Source organism: Scardinius erythrophthalmus (genome assembly GCF_964197995.2).
Source record: "Scardinius erythrophthalmus genome assembly, chromosome: 18".
NCBI lineage: Eukaryota > Metazoa > Chordata > Actinopteri > Cypriniformes > Leuciscidae > Scardinius > Scardinius erythrophthalmus.
Genome location: NC_138238.1, coordinates 7,618,128 through 7,642,742, shown reverse-complemented (window position 1 = coordinate 7,642,742; position 24,615 = coordinate 7,618,128). Strand labels below are relative to the sequence as shown.

Sequence of the window (24,615 nt, the reverse complement as noted above, 5' to 3'; positions counted from 1 at the left end):
GTCCATGAAAGTCAAAATAAGGCCTTTGATCATTCATTTCTTGCTTAATGTCACACTGAGTTTGAACTTCTCCTACTCCATTGATAATGGGTGATAATAACCTGCATTACCTCTTTTCTCTGTGGTGACCACCAAAGCCTCCGCTGCCTCTCCCCATCCCTTGCGTGTCTGCGCTCTGATACGGAACACGTACACGGATTCCGGCCTCAGTCCGGTGACGGTATACTGCCGTGCACTGGAGTTCAAGACGTCAAATGTGGCTGTGTTGCTATTGGTGGAGTTCAGGCGGTATGTGATCTGATAGGCTGGGGAAGGAACCGATTACATCACAGAGATCAGAACAGGACAAAATGATTTTCCTTGCATGCAATCTAGAGAATGTAACACATTTGGCTTGTTTCTTGATTAGAGGAAACACAAAGCAATGAACAAAGGCAAAACCAATGTGATTTCGTTTACAATGGGGCCGTTCAAGACTGAAAGCAATTATAGAAGAATAAAAGAAAGAAATAAAAACTTTAGCTAAATACTTTTTTTTTATTTAGCAAGGATGCATTAAATTGATCAAAAGTGGCAGTAAAGACATTTATAATGTTACAAAATAATTCTGTTTCAAATAAATTCTGTTCTTTTGTAATGTGTTCATCAATGAATCCTGATTTTTTATTTTTTATTATCACAGTTTCCGCAAAAATATTAAGCAGCATTGATCATGATAAAAAAAAAAAATGCTTGAGCACCGAATCAGCATATTAGAAAGATTTATGAAGGATCATGTAACATTCAAGACTGAAGTAATGGGTGAAATTAATTCCATCTTAAAATATATTAAATTAGAAATCTGTAGAATTGTAATAATATTTCACAATATTACCATTCTTACTGTATTTTGATCAAATTAATGCAGTTTTGTTGAGCATAAGACTTTTTTCAAAACCATTAAAAAATCTGAATGGTAGTGTAAGTAAGGGTAAATAATTCTATTTACCTGATAATCTGTGATTGTTTGTTTTCACATGTTCAACTACATTTGCATGTGAAGGATCTGTTAACAATCACTATTGAAAGTATTCAGGGATGTTTAATGTCATGATGTTAAAAAGAAATCATTCAGAAGACAAACATGCCAGAAAACAGAAATGCACGCACACGACACACACAACAAACAAGCAAACAACATCTTGTACCCAGTATGATCCCGTTGGGCTGGGAAGGTGGCTGCCAGATGAGTCTGACCGAGGTGGTCCGTACTTCAGGGAACAGAATGACGACAGGCGGCCCGGGCACTGAAAAAAAAAAAAACAGTCTTATCACACAGACACATCTGAGTATATAACAAGGCAGTTATTTATTTGTTATGTACTGCCATGCCCACCATCATCAAGTGTTCGCTCCAGGATTGAAGGAGAGCTGGGTCGGCCGTCTCCGATGCGGGTGAAGGCTAGCACCTGGATCTCATACAGAACATACTTCCCCAGTCCGGTCAGCTGAACACTATGGCTGGCGTTTCCTTCCACCGTCCAGAACTGCAGTGGAGAGTCTGAATCCTTCTCCTTATATGCCACCTGAAAGTGTAAAAGAGAACGTTTAGATCAAAGTTAACGTGAACAGCTGTGGTCACCATTCACTTTCACTGTACGGGGAAAAACAAAACAGCTTTGGTCATGTGTTATGCAGTCATGTACTCAAATGTATTCAAGTTGTCATATTTGCAGCTTTGTTTGAAATAATGTTTTTCTTTTTTTTTTACTGGCATCTCACAGACCTTGTAGCCCAGGATAAGTCCATTCCGATCAGTTTCGGGAACTTCAAACCAGCGGACCAGAATGCTGCTGGAGGTAGTGGCAAATGCAGAAACATTTGTGGGGCCACAAGAGGGGACTGTATTAAAACAGAGGAAAACAGAAAGATTGGTTAAAGTCAGATGTGGATAAAAGACAGATGTGATGGTTGAAGTCACCATGAAATCATAATAGACAATTCTTGTTTTTTTTTTTATGGAATATTTCAGTATTTATTATAAATAATTCATCCATCGCATCATTTTTTTTATTTTTATTTATGTGCCCTCGTAATCTTTAATCAAAACATCTTCCCCTCCCTCTTGCAGCAACATATGCAGTCTGGATGAATATTTTAATGCTATTGATCCCGATCTGAATTCTGACTTGTTATGAATCATAATCACACCATGTTCGTTTGTTGGCCAGAGGAGAACTGGCCCGACTGAGCCTGGTTTCTCCCTGGATTCTTTTTTTTTTTTTCTCCATTCTGTCACCTGATAGAGTTTGGGTTCCTTGCCACTTGTCGCCTCTGGCTTGCTTAGTTGCGGACACTTAACATTCAAAAATATTATTGATCTGACTGTACTGACGCTGTTGTATGAGAACTGAAGTGAGCAATGACATTTTTTTTTTGCAGAACAGCTTTATAGACTTATAGATAAAATTTAATAATTTATGATTTTTACAATGGAACTGAATCAACCCTGAACTGACTTCAGCTGAACAACAGCCGAAATGCATCATTTTCCTGTTAAGGCGGGCATACACTGTGCGATGTCTGGGCGATTTCAGCAAGGTACCTACTCACACTGAACGAGTAGATCGCATGCGATGTAAAGCCAAAGCTCAGGATTTATGTGCTCACACTATACGGTCCGATCATCGAGCTGCGACTTCACTGCTCACACTGTACGTGTGAAATATGCGTGAATCAGCGCGATAAACCCTGGGTTGCGCCTATAGATGATATCATGAATCCAGAGATATTATCAAAACACGCATCAGCTATCAATATCAAGATGATTTAGCATTTCTAATGTATGTTTTAAATTGGTATTATTATTATTATTATTATTAGGGAAGGACTAGGCTATTTTTATTATAAAATTTATAGGCTATTATAATTAAATTGCCACGCAATAATTTCATAGCGCATCACCGCATAACCAACGCGCTGTGAGGATAATAAAATATTACATAGAAGCTTCCTCCTTTTTGTCTAAAACATTAAGGTCGATTACAGTGAATTATAGCCATATAATTAATTATTAACAGTCTATAATATGTCCGAGTCCGAACACTGCAATAATTAGTCATCAATGAAAGTTAAAAACAGCTTTATTTCAAAAACATTGTTTAACAAATTAATAAAAAAAATGCACGGTGTAGATCGCTGGTGGCTTGGAAGACTTGGGTAATGGTTAATCCATTTTGCAACAGGAACTGGAGGTAAGCAACAGTAATTTGTAGCTAGTTTGAACTACAGAACTTATCTCCCTCTTTTCGGGTTTTTTTTTTTTTTTTTTTTTTTTTTTTGCTGCACATGAAATGGTTAAACTTCTGTTTTCGCGCAGGTGCAGTGAGGGGAAAAACACTGAGTTTAGGGCGATCAGTTCGTAGCTCTGCTTCAACTGTGCGATATAGTCACGAGGAGCGACCAAAATTTCTAACATGCCAGAAATTCATCCGACCATCCGATTGCCGGTCGGGAGAGGTTAATAGCCTCTCGTTTCCCCCTGTACACTGCACGAACACTACACGACAAACGACGCACGACAAAGCTGAAAATCGGCCCGACCCGAAAAAGAGTCGCACGAGTCAGAATTCGGCTCAAAATCGGGCGAAAATCGCACAGTGTATGCCCGCCTTTATCACTGTAACACTGCTTTGAAACAATCTGTATTGTATAAAGCGCTATATAAATAAAGGTGACTTGACTCATCTTTACTCTTCTCTGATGACTTGTTTACTGGCACGAGGGTGGAACAACTTGTCACTCACATGAGATTGACCAATAGCAAACCACAACCATCTAATCAATTCCTAAAGGACAAAATCAAGTCCTCGTCCCATTTTTTTGTTTTGTTTGAGAAGCTGTTTCACTCGTATATACACAATAGAGAAGAAAAGACTATCGCAACTTTCCATATTCAGCCTTTCTGAATAAGTCTATGCATTTCAAGTCCTTAATAGGACTGGAATATGTTCATATTTGTGTGTGTGTGTGTGTGTGTGTGTGTGTGATGGGGGGGTTAAGTGTGCTGATGGCTATACACATATCAAAGGCAGTGAGGTCTGGAAGACACCAGATTTTGACCATTATTGGGGGAGTAACAGAGAATCACTCTGCGGCACAAATCCCCAGACACGGAGTGCATGATTGCAGGGATTTGATTGGCTAAAGAAAAATCAGGGGAGTCATGTGTACAGCCCCATGTGTTACCAATTTCCTCAACACCCACTTATTAATCCCAAACTTGCTTCCCTGAATTCTAGTAACCACGGCGACTGAGCTGAGCAGAAGGAGAGAAGGGGAAAAAGAGGTGGTCCAGAGGAAGTCAGGTTTGCTTCTCTTTCAAGACACAGAAAGAATGAAAAGACTTGCACGTGTGTGCTGATCTGTGCCCTGCTTGTTTTAACAGGAAATCCTGTGCCCACATACCATATGATAAATGATTTAAGACATGCATTGAGCTCAACATATGTTATCATTTAAACGTTTTTCCATTCCATATTATAAAATGGATAGTTTCGGCTCCACAGTCTGGCTGGATGAGCCACGATTGAAGCCATAAAATAGTCAATTTATATTTTCACACTTGTGAATGCATATCAACTGTATATTATATTAATGTACCAAACATTCAATTATAGAATGACCATTAATCATTACATCAACAACCATAAACCAATCTATAGTTATTGTAATGTGACTTAAAAAAGATGAGATTTTTCATTGATATTAATCAATAAATACATGACAAATGTTTAATAAATAATCATGTATAAAATCATTATTTATGCTGTCTTTAGTAAGTTTAAAATAAGTTTAGCAAACTTTGCCATCATTAAACTGAATTATTCATAAAACATTGCATTGAATAGACGCAAAAAAATGAACACTTTGCTTTGGTAAGCTCTTGATTATTGAAACTTCTGAAGCCTGGTTTGTCTTTACCGGACTCTCGGGTTCTTCCTCGTACGGGTTGACTCCACGGTCCTGCTCCGATGCCATTGATGGCCTGAACTCTGACCTCATACTCCGTCCACTCCTCCAGGTCCTCGATGGTGAACTCTCTCTCCAAGCGGTCAGCGATGACGTGCAGTAGGGCTTTGGACTGAGCTCCAGTCCTGCTGTACTGCACACGATAACCCACCGAATCAGGGTTCCCGTTGTACTCCCACTCAGGAAGAGGCTGATGGACGGTCATAAATGAGAGAGTGAGTTTGTGTCTCAGTGCCACATATATGTATATTATTTAGATTCTAGATCTAGAACATACCACCCATCTGAGCCATAGGCTGGTCTCGCTGGCTGTCCGCAGAGTGACATTTGCGGGGGCGATATCAGGAGAAGCCTGAAGGGTCTGGATCTTTCTGGAAGGCTGGCTGGGTGGACTGGTGCCCACTATGTTCACCTGACGCATACGGAACCTGCAAATCCAAATAAACACTTGCTTTAATGGTCTTTTACGCATTAACATCCATCTCGGATGATCCAATCACAAACAGTGTTGTTATAGTTAACTTAAAGTAAAATTAAAACCATTAAAAAATATGGTCACACTTTAGATTAGGGTTCAATTCTCACTTTTAGACTTTGCCTCAATAAACACCTAATAACTGCTTATTAACAGTTAGTAAGGTACCGGTAGTTGTTAATTTTAGGTATTGTGTATGATTAAGGGATGTAGAATATGGTCATGCAGAATAAGTCAAGCATTTATATATGATTTATAAGTACTAACAAATAGCCAATATCCTAGTAATATGCATGCTAATAAGCAACTAGTTAATAGTGAGAATTGGACCCTAAACTAAAGTGTTACCAAAAATATTTTCGGTAACTGAAATAAAATATACAGTAAAAAAATATAAAATAACATTTTAAAACTTAAACGGAAATTAGAATTGTTGCCTGGTCAACTAAATGAAATAAATATATAACAAAAGCTTCATTTGAAGTACTAAAATGACGGAAAACTGAATAATAAATAAATCACAGCTACATAAAATTATAATATATATATATATATAAAATAAAAAATAAAAATGCCAAAAGCACATGACAAAATTGCTTGAATAATAAAAGTCACCTATAAAAGGTGTAGGGGTTGAGGCCGGAGACCTCCAGAGAGCGAGCATCAGGCTCATTGGCCAGCTGATGGACCATCACCCAATCCTCATTCTCTCCAATGATACCGACCTGAAAGCAGACAATAGAGAGAGATTCATGCAAGTTTTCAGGCAAAGGTCAAATCTAGATTGTGAAAGCATCACCCCCTTAAATAAAGAGTGACCCACCTGGGCCTCCACCTGCCAACGAGAAATTGAAGTCTTGCCATCATATCCTGGCTTGTACTGTAAGGTTACTGATCGAGGGCCGATGTTTGAGATGGCCAAGTTTGTGGGAGGCCCGGGAAGCTCTGTATCGGAAGAGAGAAAAGAGTGTTCTAGCTTACAATGCATTCAGTTATTTAATTTTATTTAATCCAGAATATAATTTTGTCATAAACCAAACATTAAAAGAATGTAGTGAAGTGTGAAAATGTTTAGCTGTGTTATGACGCCCTCATCTGGTAAGATAAGACTTTAAATAAAAATGAAGTAAAACTAAATAAATTACTCTCATTCAGTAACATTAATATGAACACCAGATTATTATTGTATTTGGTGGTGTGTTGTTGTTTGTTATGGTGATCTGAGTGGTTTCTAAGGTATCTAAGGTGTTCTGAGGTTGCCTGACCATGGCTGTTTGGTTGCTAGGGTGTTCTGGGTGGTTGCTAGGGTGTTCAGATTTGTAGTACAGGCAACATAGTTGTTAGGTACAGAGGTGTTTGGGCTGGTTTTACACCATTACAATAGCAAGCAGCACTAAATGTACTTTAATAAGCAACAGTTTCTGTAGTTTTCCCACTGTTAAATGTCTGTGTGAAAGGCAGAAATGAAGGAGAACGGTGGTACAAATCATTCCACACTCACAGCTGTTACCCAGCTTATTACCAGAAGTTGAAATATGCCTCCAATAAAACACTGGGGGAATGTCATGAAAGCAGCAGGGTCTGTATAACTTAATAAGGGTAACGTGGCGCGAAACCATGAGAGTTCAGGATTCATACATCTTTAAACGTCTACATTTACTCTTGAATGTGTGCAGTTCGTACATGGTTTGAGTCTGGAATCCATAGACCGTCTAATGTAGCAATAAAGGCGAAATGATCTCTGGCCCGGGAGTCGTAACAGTGAACTCCACGAAGTCAGGGCGTCCGTGTGTTTGTGCTGCGTCGATGCAATAACGAGAGCTCAGACGTTTAACTTTATAACCCTAGTCCTTTTAATGGGAGCTCTAAAACCAGTGGTGGTCCAAAGCTGGTTCATGGAAAGAGAAGAGTATGTGCGCATTTTTCTCTTCTCCTATGAACATGCCAGACCTTTTTCCGGTCTGGTTTTAATATGCAATATGCCATAACAGTTTTGACTGGTGTGTGCATTCATGTATGACTGCTTTACCTGGTGGTACTCCTGAAGAGATTGTTGAAGATGACAGCTGACCCTGACCCTTGGAGGTCATTCCGGCCACCTCAATGGTGTATGTGGTGAGAGCGGTTAGTCCAGTGACTCTGTATTCCAGAGTAACATTAGGCAGGTAGTGTGTAACCCGAGTGTTAGTACGGTTATACTCCTCCCATGATATACGATACCCTAGGAAACAAATATTAAATATAAATATTAGAGATGCACCAATGTATTGGCCAAAAATCAGTATCGGCTGATAAAAGCAAGTTCACTATCGGCCATCACCCGATTGTTAAAAAACAGCCGATGATCAGGGACATTCAGGGTCATTCAAAAGGGGCAGAAAAACGTGTTCAGACTGCAACTCGTACTGTGTGTGAAGAAAATATTTCTTGTTTTGAATTTAGGGCAAGTTAATGTGACAAAAACACATTAATAGTTAAAAACTAGCAACATAAAATTATCCACCAGTAGTTCAAGCCAGGGTTGCCAGGTCTGTGTTTTTTTCCCTACATCAAACATTATGTGTAGCGCACCTCCCATTCAATAATCGCAAAGAGCTTTGTTCCTTCTGATAAGAAACATAAGCTTTCAAATAAATTAGTTCTTAAAGTCATTCTAGCAAACAACATAGAAAATCCTGTCTCGTACACTTGACATCTATGATTGTTCTGAAGAAGTCAAGAAGTTGGAGCAAAGAAAAATGATTATTTCTTCAATAAAAATGTGTTAATAACAGATACAAATCTCACCAGTCAGAACGCCATTCTTCTCATTGGGTTCTCTCCAGCTGACTTTGAGAGAAGTGTCTAGAATCTCAGTGAAACTCAGGTGACCCACGGCACCAGGAGCTGAAAATATAGGACAGGAATCAGACTGTGAGACCTTCACAGGTACAGAATACCTGGAGATGTGAGTGTGGTTTCCATTAAACCACACTCTGGTTATTGAAAGCACTGAACATCAACAATAACCATGTAAAGCACGGCTTAAAAACTCGAAAAAAAGAAAAACATCCATCGGTTCACTCCGAACAGAATCAGCATTTTAACGTTTTGAGCATGATTTTGGTCAAATGTTAATCATATAATGACACATGCAAGTGTCTGACCATACATTAAGCCACAATCTTAACTTTCACAACATGGTGTTTAATTTCCTGAATAGTAGCTGTTCTACTAACCTGCAATTGGTTCAAACACACACCACGGTGGATATTACCTGCCATTCATTTTCACTTAAATGTAATGCTTTAACGGTTGGTGACATATAGGCTACTCCTGAGGTCCAAAAGCTAATGCATTCGCATTGCCATTTGAACTTACTGTACCTGTGATGAATTAACAACTGAGGCAGAACCTGATTTCACCAACAACATGTTCCTGGATCAACATCATTTTTGATGCTGGAACAACATTCCGATCAACCAATCAGATTTAAGGGAAATGTTTACAGTTTATGTGAAGTATAGTCTTACAACCAGGGTTAGGTGCTTCTACATCAGTGTTATTCACCTATCAGGGTTAGGTTTAGGGGTAGGGATATGGTTAGGATAAAATTTTCAGACAGGAATGTTGTTCAAGGATCAACAGAATGTGTCGAGTCAGAACGTGCGTGTAGGAACAGCACTCACTGTCTTCATGTGTGCGCAGGCGTCGTGGAGAGCTGCGAGGACCATCTCCAGGTGTGGTGAAGCAGAGCACTGAGGTGAAGTACTCCGAGAACTTCTTCAAGCCGGTGATGTGGCCCACGTGAACGCTGTCCTGGAAGTTCGGCCGAACTGTCACTACTGTCATCTCATCTTCCTTTCCTGGCTCCCATGCTAAAAGCTAAAAAGAATGAGGGAATAAAATAAATTATATATATATATATATATATATATATATACATATATGCCCATACACGGCATAAACTTTTATGTTAGATTTGACAGCACTAAGAATAATAGTAAAAAAATATATATAAAATAGTCTAAATGCTGCATCCCCCATAACCTAGAACTGGCCTGCAAGATTCAACTGCCCTGTGTGTTAGCACACTTTTTTCTTTCTTTTTTTTTTTTTGGGTGTGTTTGCACCATTACCTAATTTGGAAATTACCTAATTGTTCAAATAACTGTTTCACAGAGCCTGCTTCATTCTAAGTGAATTCCCTCTAAGAATGGCTAAATGGTCACAGATTTCCTCTCTTGTCCCAATACTATCGTGGATTATTTGGCATTTCAAAGTTTATAGACACTTGAAACTCTCCTCTGAGGGCACTAAAAAGAGAATGAGAGTTATAAGATTGTTCTCGAATGACTCCACAGAGAGAGAGAGAAAAAAAGCCTGCAGACAAATATTCCCTCCAATCCCAGCTGTTGTTGTCTGGGACCGAATCTAAACCTAGCTAATAAGCTATTAAGACTAATGTGTCCGGCTGACTGTCTCCATTTTGTAATTGTCCAAAACAATTCTTTCCAGAGACAGTCTGGCTTTAAAGAACTAGAGTGACAGAAGGAACAATTCTGGATCACTATTGTTCATAAGTGTGGGGGTCTGTAACATTTTTAATGTTTTTGAAAAGACTCCTATGCTCACCAAGTCTGCATTATCAAATATATACAGTAAAAACTAGGATATTGTAAAATATCATTTAAAATAGCTTTTTTCTATTTGAGTATATTTGAAAATGTACTTCATTATTTTAATGGCAAAGCTGAAATTTCATTTACTCCAGTGTTCCCATGATCCTTCATAAATCACTTTAAAACGCCAATTTTGCTCAAGAAACATTATTAGTAATTCTGGATCTCTCAGCGAAACCGAAAACAAAGGAATGAGAGCGGTGAGTTTGAAAGAGACCTTAGGCGACCCTTGCACGAAATCTCATCAACAAACTAAAAAATAAACGCTGCGTTTAATGCATTTTCAGCAGCTCAGGTCTGAGTGCTGGTTTATTCTCATTCCTTCAGCGTTTACCTTGTAGCCCTGGTTGATGCCGTTAATGAACTGCGGGTTCGGGGCTGTCCAGGTGAAGCGGATGGTGGTGGAGTTGACGGGCTCTGCTTTCACGTTGCCTGGAGCGATGGTGGGAACTGGTTGACAGGTAAAATGGAATAAGGAAGACAGAGACGGAAACAAATGAGACTTCTTTTTTTGGTAACACATTTCAGCTGCTAAACCCTAGACAAATGATGAGAAAAATTCAGTTCTGTCTTCACAAATTATAGATTTCAGACAACTAAACAGTAGTGTTTTAAAGGAATAATGACCAAAATATGGCTCATATTGTTCCAAACTCATACACTGTCATTTTTAAAGGGAAAACAAAAGGGGATTGTTTTTAAAGGATTTATACACAGCTCTTTCCCGTACAACAACAGTTCACAGTGACCTCAAACTTTGATTTTCAGTAAAAATTTTTTTTAAAATAATTATGTATATTTTTTTGGTTCGGTCTATCGTATAACTTCAAAAGAAATTTTTGAAAGACTGATGTAAAGACTTTACCAACAACAACAGCATGCAGGTTTGGAATAATAGAATTTACTATAGATATTAGTAAATAATTCATTTTTGGATGAACTATTCCTTTAAACAGCATTAAAATAACAAATATGTATATTAATTAATGGATCACTCAAATAAATAAATTAAACATACAAACAGACAAACAAACAAACAAACAAACATACACTATTGTTGAAAAGTTTTGGGGTCTGTAACATTTTTTATGTTTTTGAAAAGTCTCTTATGCTCACCAAGTCTGCATTATCAAATATATACAGTAAAAACAAGAATATTGGGAAATATCAATAACATTTAAAATAGCTTTTTTCTATTTGAGTATATTAGAAAATGTACTTTATTCTTTTGATGGCAAAGCTGAATTTTCATTTACTCCAGTCTTCAGATCCTTCCCATGATCCTTCAAAAATCACTTTATTATGCTGATTTTGCTCAAGAAACATTATTGTCAATGATGAAAACAGTTGTGCCGCTTAATATTTCTGTGGAAACTGTGATACGTTGTTTTCAGGATTCTCTGATACACAGAAAAATCTAAATAACAGCTTTTATTATTATAGAAATATTTTGAAACATTATACATTTATTTAGTGTTACTTTTGATCAATTTAATGCCGTCTTGCTGAATAAAAGTATCAGTTTCTTAAAAAAAATATATGTATGAATGTATGAGAGTATGAATGAATGAATCGGATCTAAACCCTCACCTCCCTGGAGTGTCCACTCTGTAACCTTATGGCAGTAAACACCTAGTCCAGCTCCATTATAGGCCGCCACCTCGATTTCATAATTCGTCCAGATGATGAGATCCTCCAGCAGCAGGTTGGTGACATCAGGGTTCGATATATTTTTATACTGGATATCCACAGGCAGACCGGTCAGGCGATACCTGAGATTAGCAGAGGGCTATATTGTTACTGTCAAGGACGGATGCAAAGATTTTCTGATCTTAACGGACAGAGCTTTGACAGAGGAGAACATTCCCCCGAGATAACTCTCTCTGAAGGGCTCTGATAAGCATCTCTAAAAATATACCTCGTCTCATCTACTCTTCATAATCAGATCTGTCTTTGGTTTTTGTACCGCAGTACCATAGATAAGCAACAGAGGGCGAAAAAGAACCACTCTAGAAATGTCATGCCATTCTGTGCGTTTTCCTTGAGCTGAGCCGAGGACCATATGGGGCGACCAAGGTTTGCAATATCAAAGACGGCCTTCAGCTTTCCTCAATGATGAACAGGGAAAATATATAAATAAATGAACAAAAAGTCCAATTCACTGTCATCACTGACAGAGGAAAATACCCCGAAGTGCTCAAATCCTGGAGCAGCCTTGAAATAATACAATACAATCAAATTTCCCCTCAAACCTGCTGTGGAGAAAGAGAATTTAGACCAGCTGGAAAAGACTCATATTGGCGTTGACTGGGAAAAACAGACAGCGGAAGACTGAGAGTGAAATAAGTGTAAAACATAGAAAAAACTAAGGGTTTAAGATACAATCAGACCCCAGACATGAGTAAACATGTCTCACCGAATGATGTATCCTCTCAGGATGCCATTTTGGTGGCTTTCTGGTGGTGGCTGCCACTGAATCATGATGGACTGGTTGGTGCGGCCACTGGCAATGACGTTCTGAGGGGGAGCGCTGGGTGGCTCTTCTGGAAGAGAGACCCTGAAGAGAGAAGGTAAACATAAGTGATTTTTTGATGGCTGATGCCGATATCTTCCCAAACTCTGGGGTGTGACCCCTACAGGGGGACCATGATTATAAAAATGGGGGTGCGGCAAGGCTAAGGGATAGTGTACTGTCAGCAGATATGCATAAGAAACCTCTTCAGGGTGATACAAGACACCACTATAAAATTAGCTGGCTTATTATGTGGCCACTTGCCAATAATTGAACACAAAATATCAATTTGACATATTTTATTACCTCAATTACCTCACTTGAGAGGTCTGTTATCAGTTGTAGTGTATGTTGTCGTGCAATAACAGACCGCTAGATGGCGCGATTGAAGAATCATAATTGAGTATTGCAGGGAGCTGTGTTAAAATATAAATGAATGATGCATGGTTCTGAACTAAGTGGGAATTATTATTATTTTTTATTTTTTTGAGGAAATGCAAAGCAGACGATGAATCTACTTCAAACGTCACAACCACCAAAACAACGTCCAGACGCGAACGACACATTCTCATCGCATCTTCTGATACTTCCCACAGAAAAATGTATCATCTGATGCTGATAATTAAGAAATGGCAATTATTAGCTGATATATTGGCCTTGACCACTAAATACAAGACACTAAAGCGTGTTGTCTCATAGTAAACTAAGACCAGGAGCTGCAGATGTTACCAAAGTTCCTTTCAAGGAAAGTTGGTTCACTCGACGACCATCTGCAAAAACGCATATTTCAACATGAATGGTATTGTAAACTTTGTTTTTAGGCTAAAATAACAGTAAAAAAATTTTTTTTCCCAGGTTGGTCCAGTCTAGAACTGTCGTGAACACAAAGTGATGACATTGCTGATTGACGGTTGGCTCTTTTACTTGGAAGACTGGACTTATTTTACTCTAGCTAGTTTCCCCTAAATGCAAATGGTCCGTCAGTGCTATATACAGTCTGAGATGTAATATAGCCATAATATGATCTCTCTGTATCTCTCTTTTAATAGGCTGGTTTCAGCCTGTATATTCTGAGTTGGGATTATCGTGGCTAGAAGAGGTTTTTCTCAAACCTCTGGAGAACCAGAGGGATTTGTATCCGTTCTGATGGGGGCATTTGCTGAATGTCTAATTTAAGTGTTGGAAAGCTTCCTTTACATTCCGAGGGCTTTGATTACACTGATCCTTGGAAGATACACTAACACACAAACACATCCAAGAGAAATACAGCCGTATACACACAGAGCATTCAGACAGATAAATCCTCCCATAGACATTGTCCCATGAGAGCACAGGCAATTTTCACATGCTGAGACAGAGTGATAGAGTTATCTTTATGGTCAAACAGGGCACAGCTATGGTACTCAACGGGCTTTAGGACACTGTAATTCAGCTCACCGGTCAGTCTCCTTGCTGAACTGGCCCTTGCCAACGTCATTGACGGCACACAGGCGGAACTGGTATGAGCGCGCCGGGATCAACCCGTTGACCGTTACAGCGGTCGAATCTGGCTCAATGTTAGCCAACAGGACCGTCCAAGGAGCGTCTGTGTAGAGCAGATAATGAAGGACACACAATGAACTAAACTAATATCCTTAAAAATTAAAAAAAGAGATTTTGCATGGGACAATTTCCTTCAGGTCCCATAAGGTGACATGAAGAACACAAAAATACGAAGAAAATGGAGAACCTAAAATGTAGCATCAGTAACTTTAAATTAATCGTTTATGACATTATTTGCTAAACCCTAAACCATATAATAAATGATACTATTAAACATTATATAAAATATTATTATTAAAAATAATGAGTTCGTTATTATTTTTACTTTAATTATTTTTTTTTATAAATTATTTTGATAGTAAAAAACATAAAATAAAATGATTACTTAGCTATTATAATAATACAAATAAACAAAGGAATGTTTATGTTATTATGAAAAAAAATATTCATATAACTTTATTAATATTAATAATAATCATTATACTGATAATTATTATTAGTAGTAGTATTACTATAATAATAATAATAATAATAATTATTATTATTATTATTATTGGTGTTATAATTATAAATAAATTATGCTGATTATACTATTTTAATAATAATAATAATATATAATACAAATATAATACTAACAATAATTATAACAATAAAAACAGCAATAATAATAATGAATTTTGTTTAGATCATTTTAATTAATACTACTACTAACTACTGCTACTACTAATAAATACTTTCATTTATGTTTGTTATTATTATGACACAACATAATTGTATTAATATAATAATAATAATAATAATAATAATAATAATAATTATTATTATTATTATTATTATTGGTGTTATCATAAATTATGTTAATCATATAATATTAATAATAATTTAGTCTATTTAACATTATTATGTCTTTCAGAACATCATCAGTGAAATTCATAACAAGGTAACTATATCAATGTCACACAACTTGCCCAAGATTAATGATCCACATATGAGGTCTTTACTCACTGTTTTCAGATACTTCCAGAATGTAGTGAATGAGAGGGCTGTTCCCATCAAAAGGTTTGGCCCATGTGAGGTTTATGGCTCTCTTTTCTGAGGTGCTTAACACTGCGGTGGGGTTCTCAGGGGCATGAGGCAACTGCCTGTGGGTAATATGTTATTTCAGAAGAAGAAAGCATGAGATAGTCATTACTTTTCAGGGCCATTTAATGAGCACTCCATGAAGCATATCTAATATCTGAAGAGAACAAGTACATAAAAGGGTCATTCTATAAAACAGAGGTCAATGTGGATTGCCGTTTAGAACTACTCATGTTACATCTAACGTTAGTATCTAGTTGACTAGTTTTAACAACATAATTTATTGTAGCATCAAGCTGCACTCCCTGTAAATGCGACATATTCTATATATATATATATATATATATATATATATATATATATATATATATATATATATAATTCTTTATATATGACAGGAATACAAAATGAGTTTAAAAGAAGAATGCCAATGTTTGACTGGAGAAAGGTGGAAATTAATGAATGAGTTTAAAATGACTACAGGATTATCAATCAATCATGAAAGTAAAACAAAAAAGAAAAATACAGGGTGAATCAAAACATGTTTGATGGAAAAAAAAGAGAAATGAGATGAACAGAAAGAAAAAAAATGAGAGCAGATAATATCTACTGTGCTTTTAAATTAAAAAATGGAGGCAACGACACCAAAAATAGAGACTGAATGTGTGCAGGTGATGAACAGGGATATTGAAAAAACTGAATGAGGTACGATTCAGAGAACAGGAGAGAGAGCAAATCAAAAAGGAATGATCAGAAGAGATGAAGGACTGCGTGGGATGATGGGATAGCGTTTTCATCTCTGACCTCACGCGTAAGTGTGCGCTGCGGGAATCATTGCCGCCTACTGATGTCACTCTGCAGGTGTATGTGCCGATGTCACCTGACCAGGTCTGAGAGATGTGCAGCGTTCCATTGACATCCAGTCGCATTCGAGGCAGAGACTGAGGGATGATCACCTGACCATCCTTCTCCCAAACAAACCTGAACGTACACACAAACAACAACATGCAAGACCAATACTGTAAGTCATTTCAAGACCATTACATTGTATACGTTGATATGTTTATACTGTCATTACATTTCAGATAACATCAAATATATTGTATTTTCATAATGTAAAATGAAGTGGAAATATATTGTACAGTGGGACTTGATTTGATCCATTTAGATTTCATAGTGAAAATTCCGCAATGTTAATGTTAGTGCTTCCTAAAACACTCTTTTTAAAATCTGTAAACAACTTAGAAATCACTAGAAACACCCTGGAAACCACCTAATAAAGACCTAGAAATCACAACACTCTCACAACTATTTAGTAAAAACTAGCATTCACCTAGTAACAGCCAAGCAACCACCCAGAACATTCTATCATCCATCTAGTTACAGCCTAGCAACCATCCAGCACAACATCACTCTTGTAAAACTATAGCAAACACCAAGAATACTCTAGCATCCACTTAGAAACATCCAAGCAACCACCCACAATATTCTAGCATTCACCTAATGGCCTAGCAACCATCCAGAACATCCAAACATCCAACAAATAACGACCTAGCAACCACCCACAACATCCTAGCAATCACCCAGAATGTTCTAGAATCCATCTAGTAACACCCTAGAAACCACTCAGTTCTAGCATCAATCTTGTTAAACTTTAGCAACCAGTTAGAGCCGATGGCTTCCTGTGCAGTGCTCCAACATGTAGTGAAGATGCGCTCCAGGCAACCTGAGTTCAACTCCCGACCAAGTGTGCCACACAAGTCCTGAAAAGTGAAGTCCTGAAAAGTGAAAAGTGAAACATTTTGACCGCCCCCTGGTGGCTGGATGCAGTATAGGTCTTAACCCCGCCCTTTCCATGTAATTGAATGGAACACAAGCCAAACTAGAAAATCCAATTACATTTCAATAAATTTTTTCCCAAAGATGGTTTCTGTCGTTTTATGTAGTTCTCATCGCGCAGACCTGTGTTCAAGTGTTCGTCTTCCCAGTAAGTTTGGTTTTAGATGATTTTTGATGCTATAAAAACGTGGTGTAATGTCATGATTGACAGCTGTGCTTGTGATTGAGTCTGCGAGCGTTTGGGGAGGAACTTGATGCCGCGGCTCCATCTCAGGATTACCACTACGCAAACTCGGGCTCCAAACAACGTAATCGTCAACGATGGTTACTGGGATATTATGGCTTCATTTTTCTGCAGTGGAAGGTAGCGGAGACACGCTGACCATATTTTTTTACAGTCTATGGTCCCGACTTGAGGTCCTTTCCCGACCCCGACTTCCTCTCTCTCCGACCTTGCTTCCTGTCCTCTCTCCAGCTATTCTATCTAAATAAAGACAAAAATACCAAAAAATAAAAGCAACCAGCCATAACACTCTAGCATCCGACAAGTAACGGCCTAGCAACTGACCAGAACAGTAACTAGGTGGATTATGAAAAACTTTTTTAGGACTGATGAATCACTACATACAGTATAATAATATAATTTCTGATGAAGTCTTTAAATACAAATTAAAGTTAAATAAAGAGTTTTGAAGAGAGAGAGAGAGAGAGAGAGAGAGAGAGAGAGAGAGAGAGAGAGAGAGAGAGAGAGAGAGAGAGTTTTATTGTATCACAGTAAAGCAATTGTTCCTATGTGCCTCTGGTCTGACAAGCATATGTACCGTATAACACCTGTGTGTATGAAACAGTGTATTTAACTGAACAGATCTACATATTACATTCATTCAGGGAACATCCAAGGTCATCAGAAGCGTCTAACAGATGTGTCTAACCTCTGCGTAAATCGATAAGACTCTCTCGCACACACGCTGGAAACAGATACGCATTCACAAACACTCGTGATTAATTGCATCATGGCCTGGCTTGTTTGAAATCCTTTTACTGCTGCTATCAATTACTGGTTCCATCCAACACAATTATCCCTTCCTTCTCATCCCTCATTCTTTACGAAATAAGCGAAATGCCTCCACGGGTGTTGGGAAAGGAGGTTACGGAGGACAGAAAGAAATGGAAGTGAAAGAGGGAGCCTGACAAAACTGAATCAGCTGAAAAAAAAACTCTTAAAAGGTGTCACTAATTGAAGTTCAGGTGCTCATTGAGAGGAACTTTTTGGGTTTTCACTGAGAGTCTGAATCTTGCCTTCAAATCACGATGCCGGTCTACCGTAATGGAGGATGGTTGAGGCTGCTGACTTCCAATTGAGCGCACTGAGATTCAAGGGAGATTCAAAGGATTCTAGGGAACCATACGGGGGTTGTAAATGTTGAGATAATGTAATGGCTCATGATTTCACGCTGGTGAGGCATCATTAACACCAGATGATTTTATCCACTGGGATTTGAATAGTGTGAAACATAAGGCTTGCATCGTGATTGCTCATACTCAGGGGTAGAAAGCCACCATCCAAAACATCATAGCAACCACCCAGAACACTGTAGTATCTGCATAGTGACAGACTAGCAACCACTCTGAACACTTTAACATCCACCTAGTCATGGCCTAGTACCCATCCAGCACACACATAACCACCCAAACACTGTGACATTCACCTAGTAACACCCTAGGACCCAAAATACTCTAGCATCAATCAAGTAATGCCCTAGCAACCACCCAGATCACTCTAACATCCACCTACTAACGCATAGCAACTACCCGAAACATTCTATCATCCACCTAGTAACGGCCTAGCAACCACCCAAAACATTCTATCATCCACATGGTAATGGCCTTGTAACCACCGGGGGCTGCATTTTCCAAAAGCATCGTAAGCCTAAGTCGATCATAGAAACCATTGGTGGCAATGATTCTACGATCAACTTAGGCTTACAATGTTTTTGGGAAACGCAGCCCAGAAAACTCTAGCATCCACCAAGTAATGCCCAAACAACCACACAAAACTTTCAATAATCAACCTTGTAACAGCCTAGCAACCAACAAGAACACCTACTAAATGAAGTTTTATGCAACAAAGTTCGGGAGGAGCATGTTCAGGTAATCATCCAATCAGCACAAGAAGAAGCCAGTATAAATAAAGCCTTCCCTTACCTCCTGTCTCATGACAAATTTCTCAGCATCCCGCCACCACCCCATCACCTCACATTCAGATGGGTCTGCTCATAGATACCCATGATCTATACATTCATAGGGGGGAGTACTCTGGGGTTGGGCCGAATTCCGAGCTTGGAGTCCTCCCCCCGGACAGCAAGCCAAATGCGCATTATAATATTACATCAGATTTCATTAACATGTGAACTCGTGAATGCCTAGCAACCACCCAAAACATTCCATCATCCACCTAATAATGGCCTAGCAACCACCCAGAACTCTCTAGCAACCACCAAGTAAGTCCTAACAACCATCCAGAACACTCTAGCATCCACCTAACAACAGCCAAGCACACATCCAAAATATTAAATCATCCATCTAGTAATGGCTAGCAACTACCCAGAACATTCTAGATAGTAACTGCCTAGTTAGCAACCATCTAGAACATTCTATCATCCACCAAGTAACACCCTAACAACCATCCAGAACACTCTAGCATTCGCCTAGTAACGGCCTAGCAACCACCCAGAACACTCTAGCATCCTCCTAATAATGCCCTAGCAACCACCAGGATCACTCTAGCATTAACCTAGTAACTGCCTAGATAGCAACCATCTAGAACATTCTATCATCCACCAAGTAACACCCTAACAACCATCCAGAACACTTTAGCATCCACCTAGTAACGGCCTAGCAACTGCTCAAAACATTCTATCATTCACCTAGAAACAGCCTAGCAACCACCCAAAACATTCTATCATCCACCTTGTAACGGCCTAGCATCCACCCAGAACACTCTAGAATCCACCAAATAACTCCCTAGCATCCTAGTAACAGCCTAACAATTTCATAACAACACACAAAAAACAATTTAGTACTACTAAGCAACTACATAGCAATGTCCTTCATATAATAATGAAGGCCAAATATTAATATTTTCTGCAAAAAATTTGAACATGTAGCTGGGTAATACCCCCCCCCCACACACACACACACATGGCTTTAGTTACATTGTCATAAAAGTAGTAAAAACAATAAAAATAATTTTTTTTCTGTGTTCACAATATTTCTTTGCAGTCAAGTGTATGTGGGCCGCACCTGACTGAGACGCTGGGGTCATGTGTCACACCACAGGTCATGGTGGCTTTTGTTCCTTTGATGACGCTCTGATCCTGAGGAGGATTAGTGATGCGTGTACGTGCTGTAATGTGGAACCAAGTAAATGCACATCAGTACATGCACAGGTGTATGACACAAACATGCAAACACACTTGAACACGGACGTCATCAAGTAAAAAGGTAGCCTCTGATCTATACACACAAACACACTCACCCCAGACCACGAGGTCGGCCGAGGCCTCGTCTATGCCACGGGAGTTGCTGGCCATGCAGGTGTAAGTGCCGGCGTCAGATATGTGGGATGGGCTTATGAGTAAACTTCCTGATTCCAGGAGAGTGAACCGGGGTAGCTGAACCGAACCGCTGGCCAGCACTCGTTCTCCTGCAGAGGTCACACACATACCCAGGCAAAAATACATGTTATTAAAATAGCCAAAATCAAATGGTAACCGCACATCATTGGGCATATGCTGTATATTAACAAACCAAGTTGCATGATGAACATATACCTTTTTATGTTCAAGATTTCTAATTTGAATAAAAAAGTGAAAAAATAATAATTGTATTTTAATTTTAATAAAAATTGGGGAAAAAATTATTTGGTTTTAATTTGTACTAAAAAATAAATAAAAATCAGTAAAAAGATCCACACACGAAAATTGTTCAAAAAGCTCACAGGAGTTTATTGTCCAGAGGCCACAAATAAAGTGCAAAAGTGCAAAAGGTGGCCAAAACCTTTTCGGGTTTCCATTCTCTTTAAAAAATATAATAATGATACATTTTAATTTATATATATATATATATATATAATATAATATACACACATTCTGCTGTTAGTTTGAAGGTTATCAAAACCCGAAAACAGATCTGGATTAAGCAGCAGATCTATGGATTTGTTATCAAAACTGAAAGAACTCGCTCTTATTTATATTTTATCGCTGAAGTATTTACCCTCATGTCGTTCTAAACCCATATGACTTTATTTGATTTGTGTGAACACAAATGGGGAATTATACAGGTTTTTTCTTTCCATGCAATTAGTCCCCATGGGCACTGAAGGTTTCAAGCCTCAGAAAGGACACAAAAGCAGCATAAAAGTCAACATGACTCTATATTCTAAATCTTTTGAAGTCATATAGTAGTTTTATGTGAGAATTTGAATGGAATTTAAGTCGTCATGCACCTGTAATCTTTCCTTTTCTTTCCGTTCAAGATTTGACTAGAATGATTCAGACATAAGTCTTTCAATTAAACCATGGCAAATGTAAAGATTTTAAATAGAAAAAAATTCTTAAATTTGGGTATGCAACTCACACACAGCTTTTGTATTGTATCAGAGGACTTGGAATAAAGTGTGAGAATCATATAGACAACATTTTATTCTGATTTTGCACAAGCTTGACAGCCTTGGTTCCCATTCATTACAATTGCACGGACAAGAGAGACCAAAATAATTCTTTAAAATGTCTATTGTGTTCCACAGAAAAAGTCATATGGGTTTGAAACAACAGAAGGGTGAGCAAACAATGACAGAACTTCAATGTTTGGGTGAACTAATCCTTTAAAGCCACAAGCAGGCTTTGTTTCCTTTCCTTTTGCTCTGAAATAAATGTAAAGCACGGTTCTGGGGACGGACATGCTTCCTCTAAATCTGCCGGTCTTCCATACAATTGTTTCCATACAGAATCATAATTTTGTGGCAACCAACATCTTACATTTCAGATGGTTCTGGTTAAAGATGTATTTGCAGCTTCTATAATGATTTTTAATGAGTATTCAAGAAAGTTGTTGCTACCATGCTAAAGGGTGTTTTAGTCACTCTGCTCACTATAAAACATACATTTACATAATTGTAGCCTGTGTCAAATCACACAGTCATTTTCTTGTCTGATGACATCTGAACAGTTTAAAATGTGAAGGCGGCATTGCAGCAAAATAGTGCAATATAGTGGCGAAAAAAATAACAAAGGAACAGAGAGGCACGGCAGCCTGGTGAAGTGCAGCCTGGGAACTGACGCTTTGTAGTTGTTCTTTGGAAATGCGTGAGTGTAGACTTTGAAGGATGTGTTCTTCACCTTTCTGCCAGGTGATGGCAGGACGGGGCGCTCCTGAGGTCTCACAGTGCAGGATAACTGACATGCCGTCAATCACAGTGCTGTCGGAAGGCCCTGCCGTGATGTTCGGTGCTATACCTGTGAGAGGAGCACACCAACTGCATGAGAAACAAAGACGTACAACGGCACACACGCGTTCAAACACTTCCTCGCATTCGTAAGCGCTGGGAAAATCACACAAAACTCGATTCGCGCGGATCAAAGCGTGGCTTAGAAACCAAACAAGTAAAGAAAACAACGCAATGAAAGCAAGTACGAAACGGAAAGTTGAACAACAGAAGAAAAACAATTCACTGGGAAATGTAGACAAGCATGATAAATTGGGATTTTGGAGGTGGGCGAACAAACAGTTCCTTACCATTTCCAGACTGGTTGATAAGGGAAAGGGAAAGCTAATACTCAAAGGGATAGTTCACCCAAAAAAATTACTCCATGTCGTTCCAAACCTGTATGACTTACTTTCTTCTGCGTAACACAAAAGATGATGGCTTGTTTTCGTTCAGACAAAGTCAATGGGGTCCAACACTTTTTTCAAAATAATCATAGTTTGTTCTTCACATGAGAAAGTAAGCCATACTGGTTTGGAGTGACATAAATGTGAGGTAAATGATGACAAGATTTTCATTTTGGGTAAACAATCTCTTTAACTTCTGCACCGTCCACCCATACCCAATACCTGAGTTCATTGTAAGCAGAGGTAAATATCAGCTAGATTTGGTGTTTAGCGTTTTAGCGAGCTCTATGTGTCTCTGAGCGGCAAGATAAGCTCAGTCAGTTCTCTATAAAAGCCCTCTTTATCTCTCACTGTCTCTCTCTCTCTCTCTCTCTCGCTAACTCTTCCTCACAACAGGGTATTAATCACAGCCTTAGCACAGCGACAGAAAAGCACATCAGCGGCACAAGAGAGAATGAAGAAAGAAAAGCATTGTTGGCATGGCATTCAAAGCCTTTCTGACTGCAAGAGAAAGAGACAGACAGAGAGAGAAGCAGAGGAAATAAATGTCCACATGTATTTGTGCATCAGTGTATGAGAGTCATAAAGAGGAAAGGTGTAATCCAGAGAGAGGGGCGGATGGATGAACTCACTCGTAACTGCGAGGTAGGTGTTGGTCTGCACCTCTCCGGCCTGGTTGCGGGCGAAGCACTGGAACATTCCGGTGTCGTCAGGCAGAAGGCCGTTAACCTGGAGACTACCCCCTGCCAGCACTCTGTAGCGCGGGGTCTTCACAGGGCTTATGGGTACTGCGTCCTTATACCACACGATATCAGGCTGAGGGACACCTATAATATTTATTATTAGAAATATAAAAGCATTACAATGTATATTGTATATTGTAGAGAGAAAGAGACAGGTTATATATATATATATATATATATATATATATATATATATATATATATATATATATATATATATATATATATATATATATATACACAGTATATATATATATATATATAGATATATATACACACACACATATACATATACATATACATATACATATACATATACATATACTGTAGTGTACATATACATACACACACCCTGTATATTAGGGCTGCACAATATTGGAAAATTACATTGACATTGAGATATTTTTCTGCTGTAGATATTACGAAATGAAAACAATGAATGAATAGCTCTGTTTGAAAATAATTAATCATTCTAGAACAATTGTGGTGACTTTGTAGGGAAGTGCATCTGTATAGAAAATAATAAACAAATTACAATCAATCATAGGTAAATACAACAGAACAAAGAAATGAAACAGTGATATATATATATATATATATATATATATATATGTTTTTCAGGTACGTCTAACAATAAGGTACAGAAATGCAATAATCAAATGTAAAATAACACTGCATAAATTAAATATAATGAATGTTTGTTAAAGCTGCTAAACAGATTTTCTCTTAGTATTTAGTTGTTTGATTAAGATTATTGACACAGATGGCAGCAGGAATACTGGGCTGCTGTCACTTTGACCGAATGCAGTGATGGTTTAAAATAGCTTGAATGTTTAAACTGAGAGGACCTAAAACATGTGC

General features: G+C 38.2%; 1 protein-coding gene across 6 annotated transcripts in view; it reads right to left on the bottom strand.

The window, feature by feature from the left end:
• Positions 1-24,615, bottom strand: part of sdk2b (sidekick cell adhesion molecule 2b) — a 309,891-nt gene that overhangs the window by 24,875 nt on the left and 260,401 nt on the right. For all 6 annotated transcript variants that reach the window (XM_081392177.1, XM_081392175.1, XM_081392176.1 and 3 more), the window contains 21 exons: positions 23,644-23,838; positions 22,519-22,635; positions 20,658-20,825; positions 20,423-20,525; positions 16,085-16,261; positions 15,206-15,342; positions 14,096-14,243; positions 12,563-12,703; positions 11,737-11,918; positions 10,481-10,596; positions 9,154-9,349; positions 8,273-8,371; positions 7,515-7,706; positions 6,309-6,430; positions 6,101-6,210; positions 5,288-5,438; positions 4,963-5,200; positions 1,766-1,881; positions 1,376-1,565; positions 1,188-1,286; positions 111-305 (listed from right to left, as the gene is read on the bottom strand). In XM_081392177.1, coding sequence (XP_081248303.1) covers positions 111-305; positions 1,188-1,286; positions 1,376-1,565; positions 1,766-1,881; positions 4,963-5,200; positions 5,288-5,438; positions 6,101-6,210; positions 6,309-6,430; positions 7,515-7,706; positions 8,273-8,371; positions 9,154-9,349; positions 10,481-10,596; positions 11,737-11,918; positions 12,563-12,703; positions 14,096-14,243; positions 15,206-15,342; positions 16,085-16,261; positions 20,423-20,525; positions 20,658-20,825; positions 22,519-22,635; positions 23,644-23,838 — 3,192 coding nt within the window. The remainder of the gene's footprint in view (positions 1-110; positions 306-1,187; positions 1,287-1,375; positions 1,566-1,765; positions 1,882-4,962; positions 5,201-5,287; positions 5,439-6,100; positions 6,211-6,308; positions 6,431-7,514; positions 7,707-8,272; positions 8,372-9,153; positions 9,350-10,480; positions 10,597-11,736; positions 11,919-12,562; positions 12,704-14,095; positions 14,244-15,205; positions 15,343-16,084; positions 16,262-20,422; positions 20,526-20,657; positions 20,826-22,518; positions 22,636-23,643; positions 23,839-24,615) is intronic.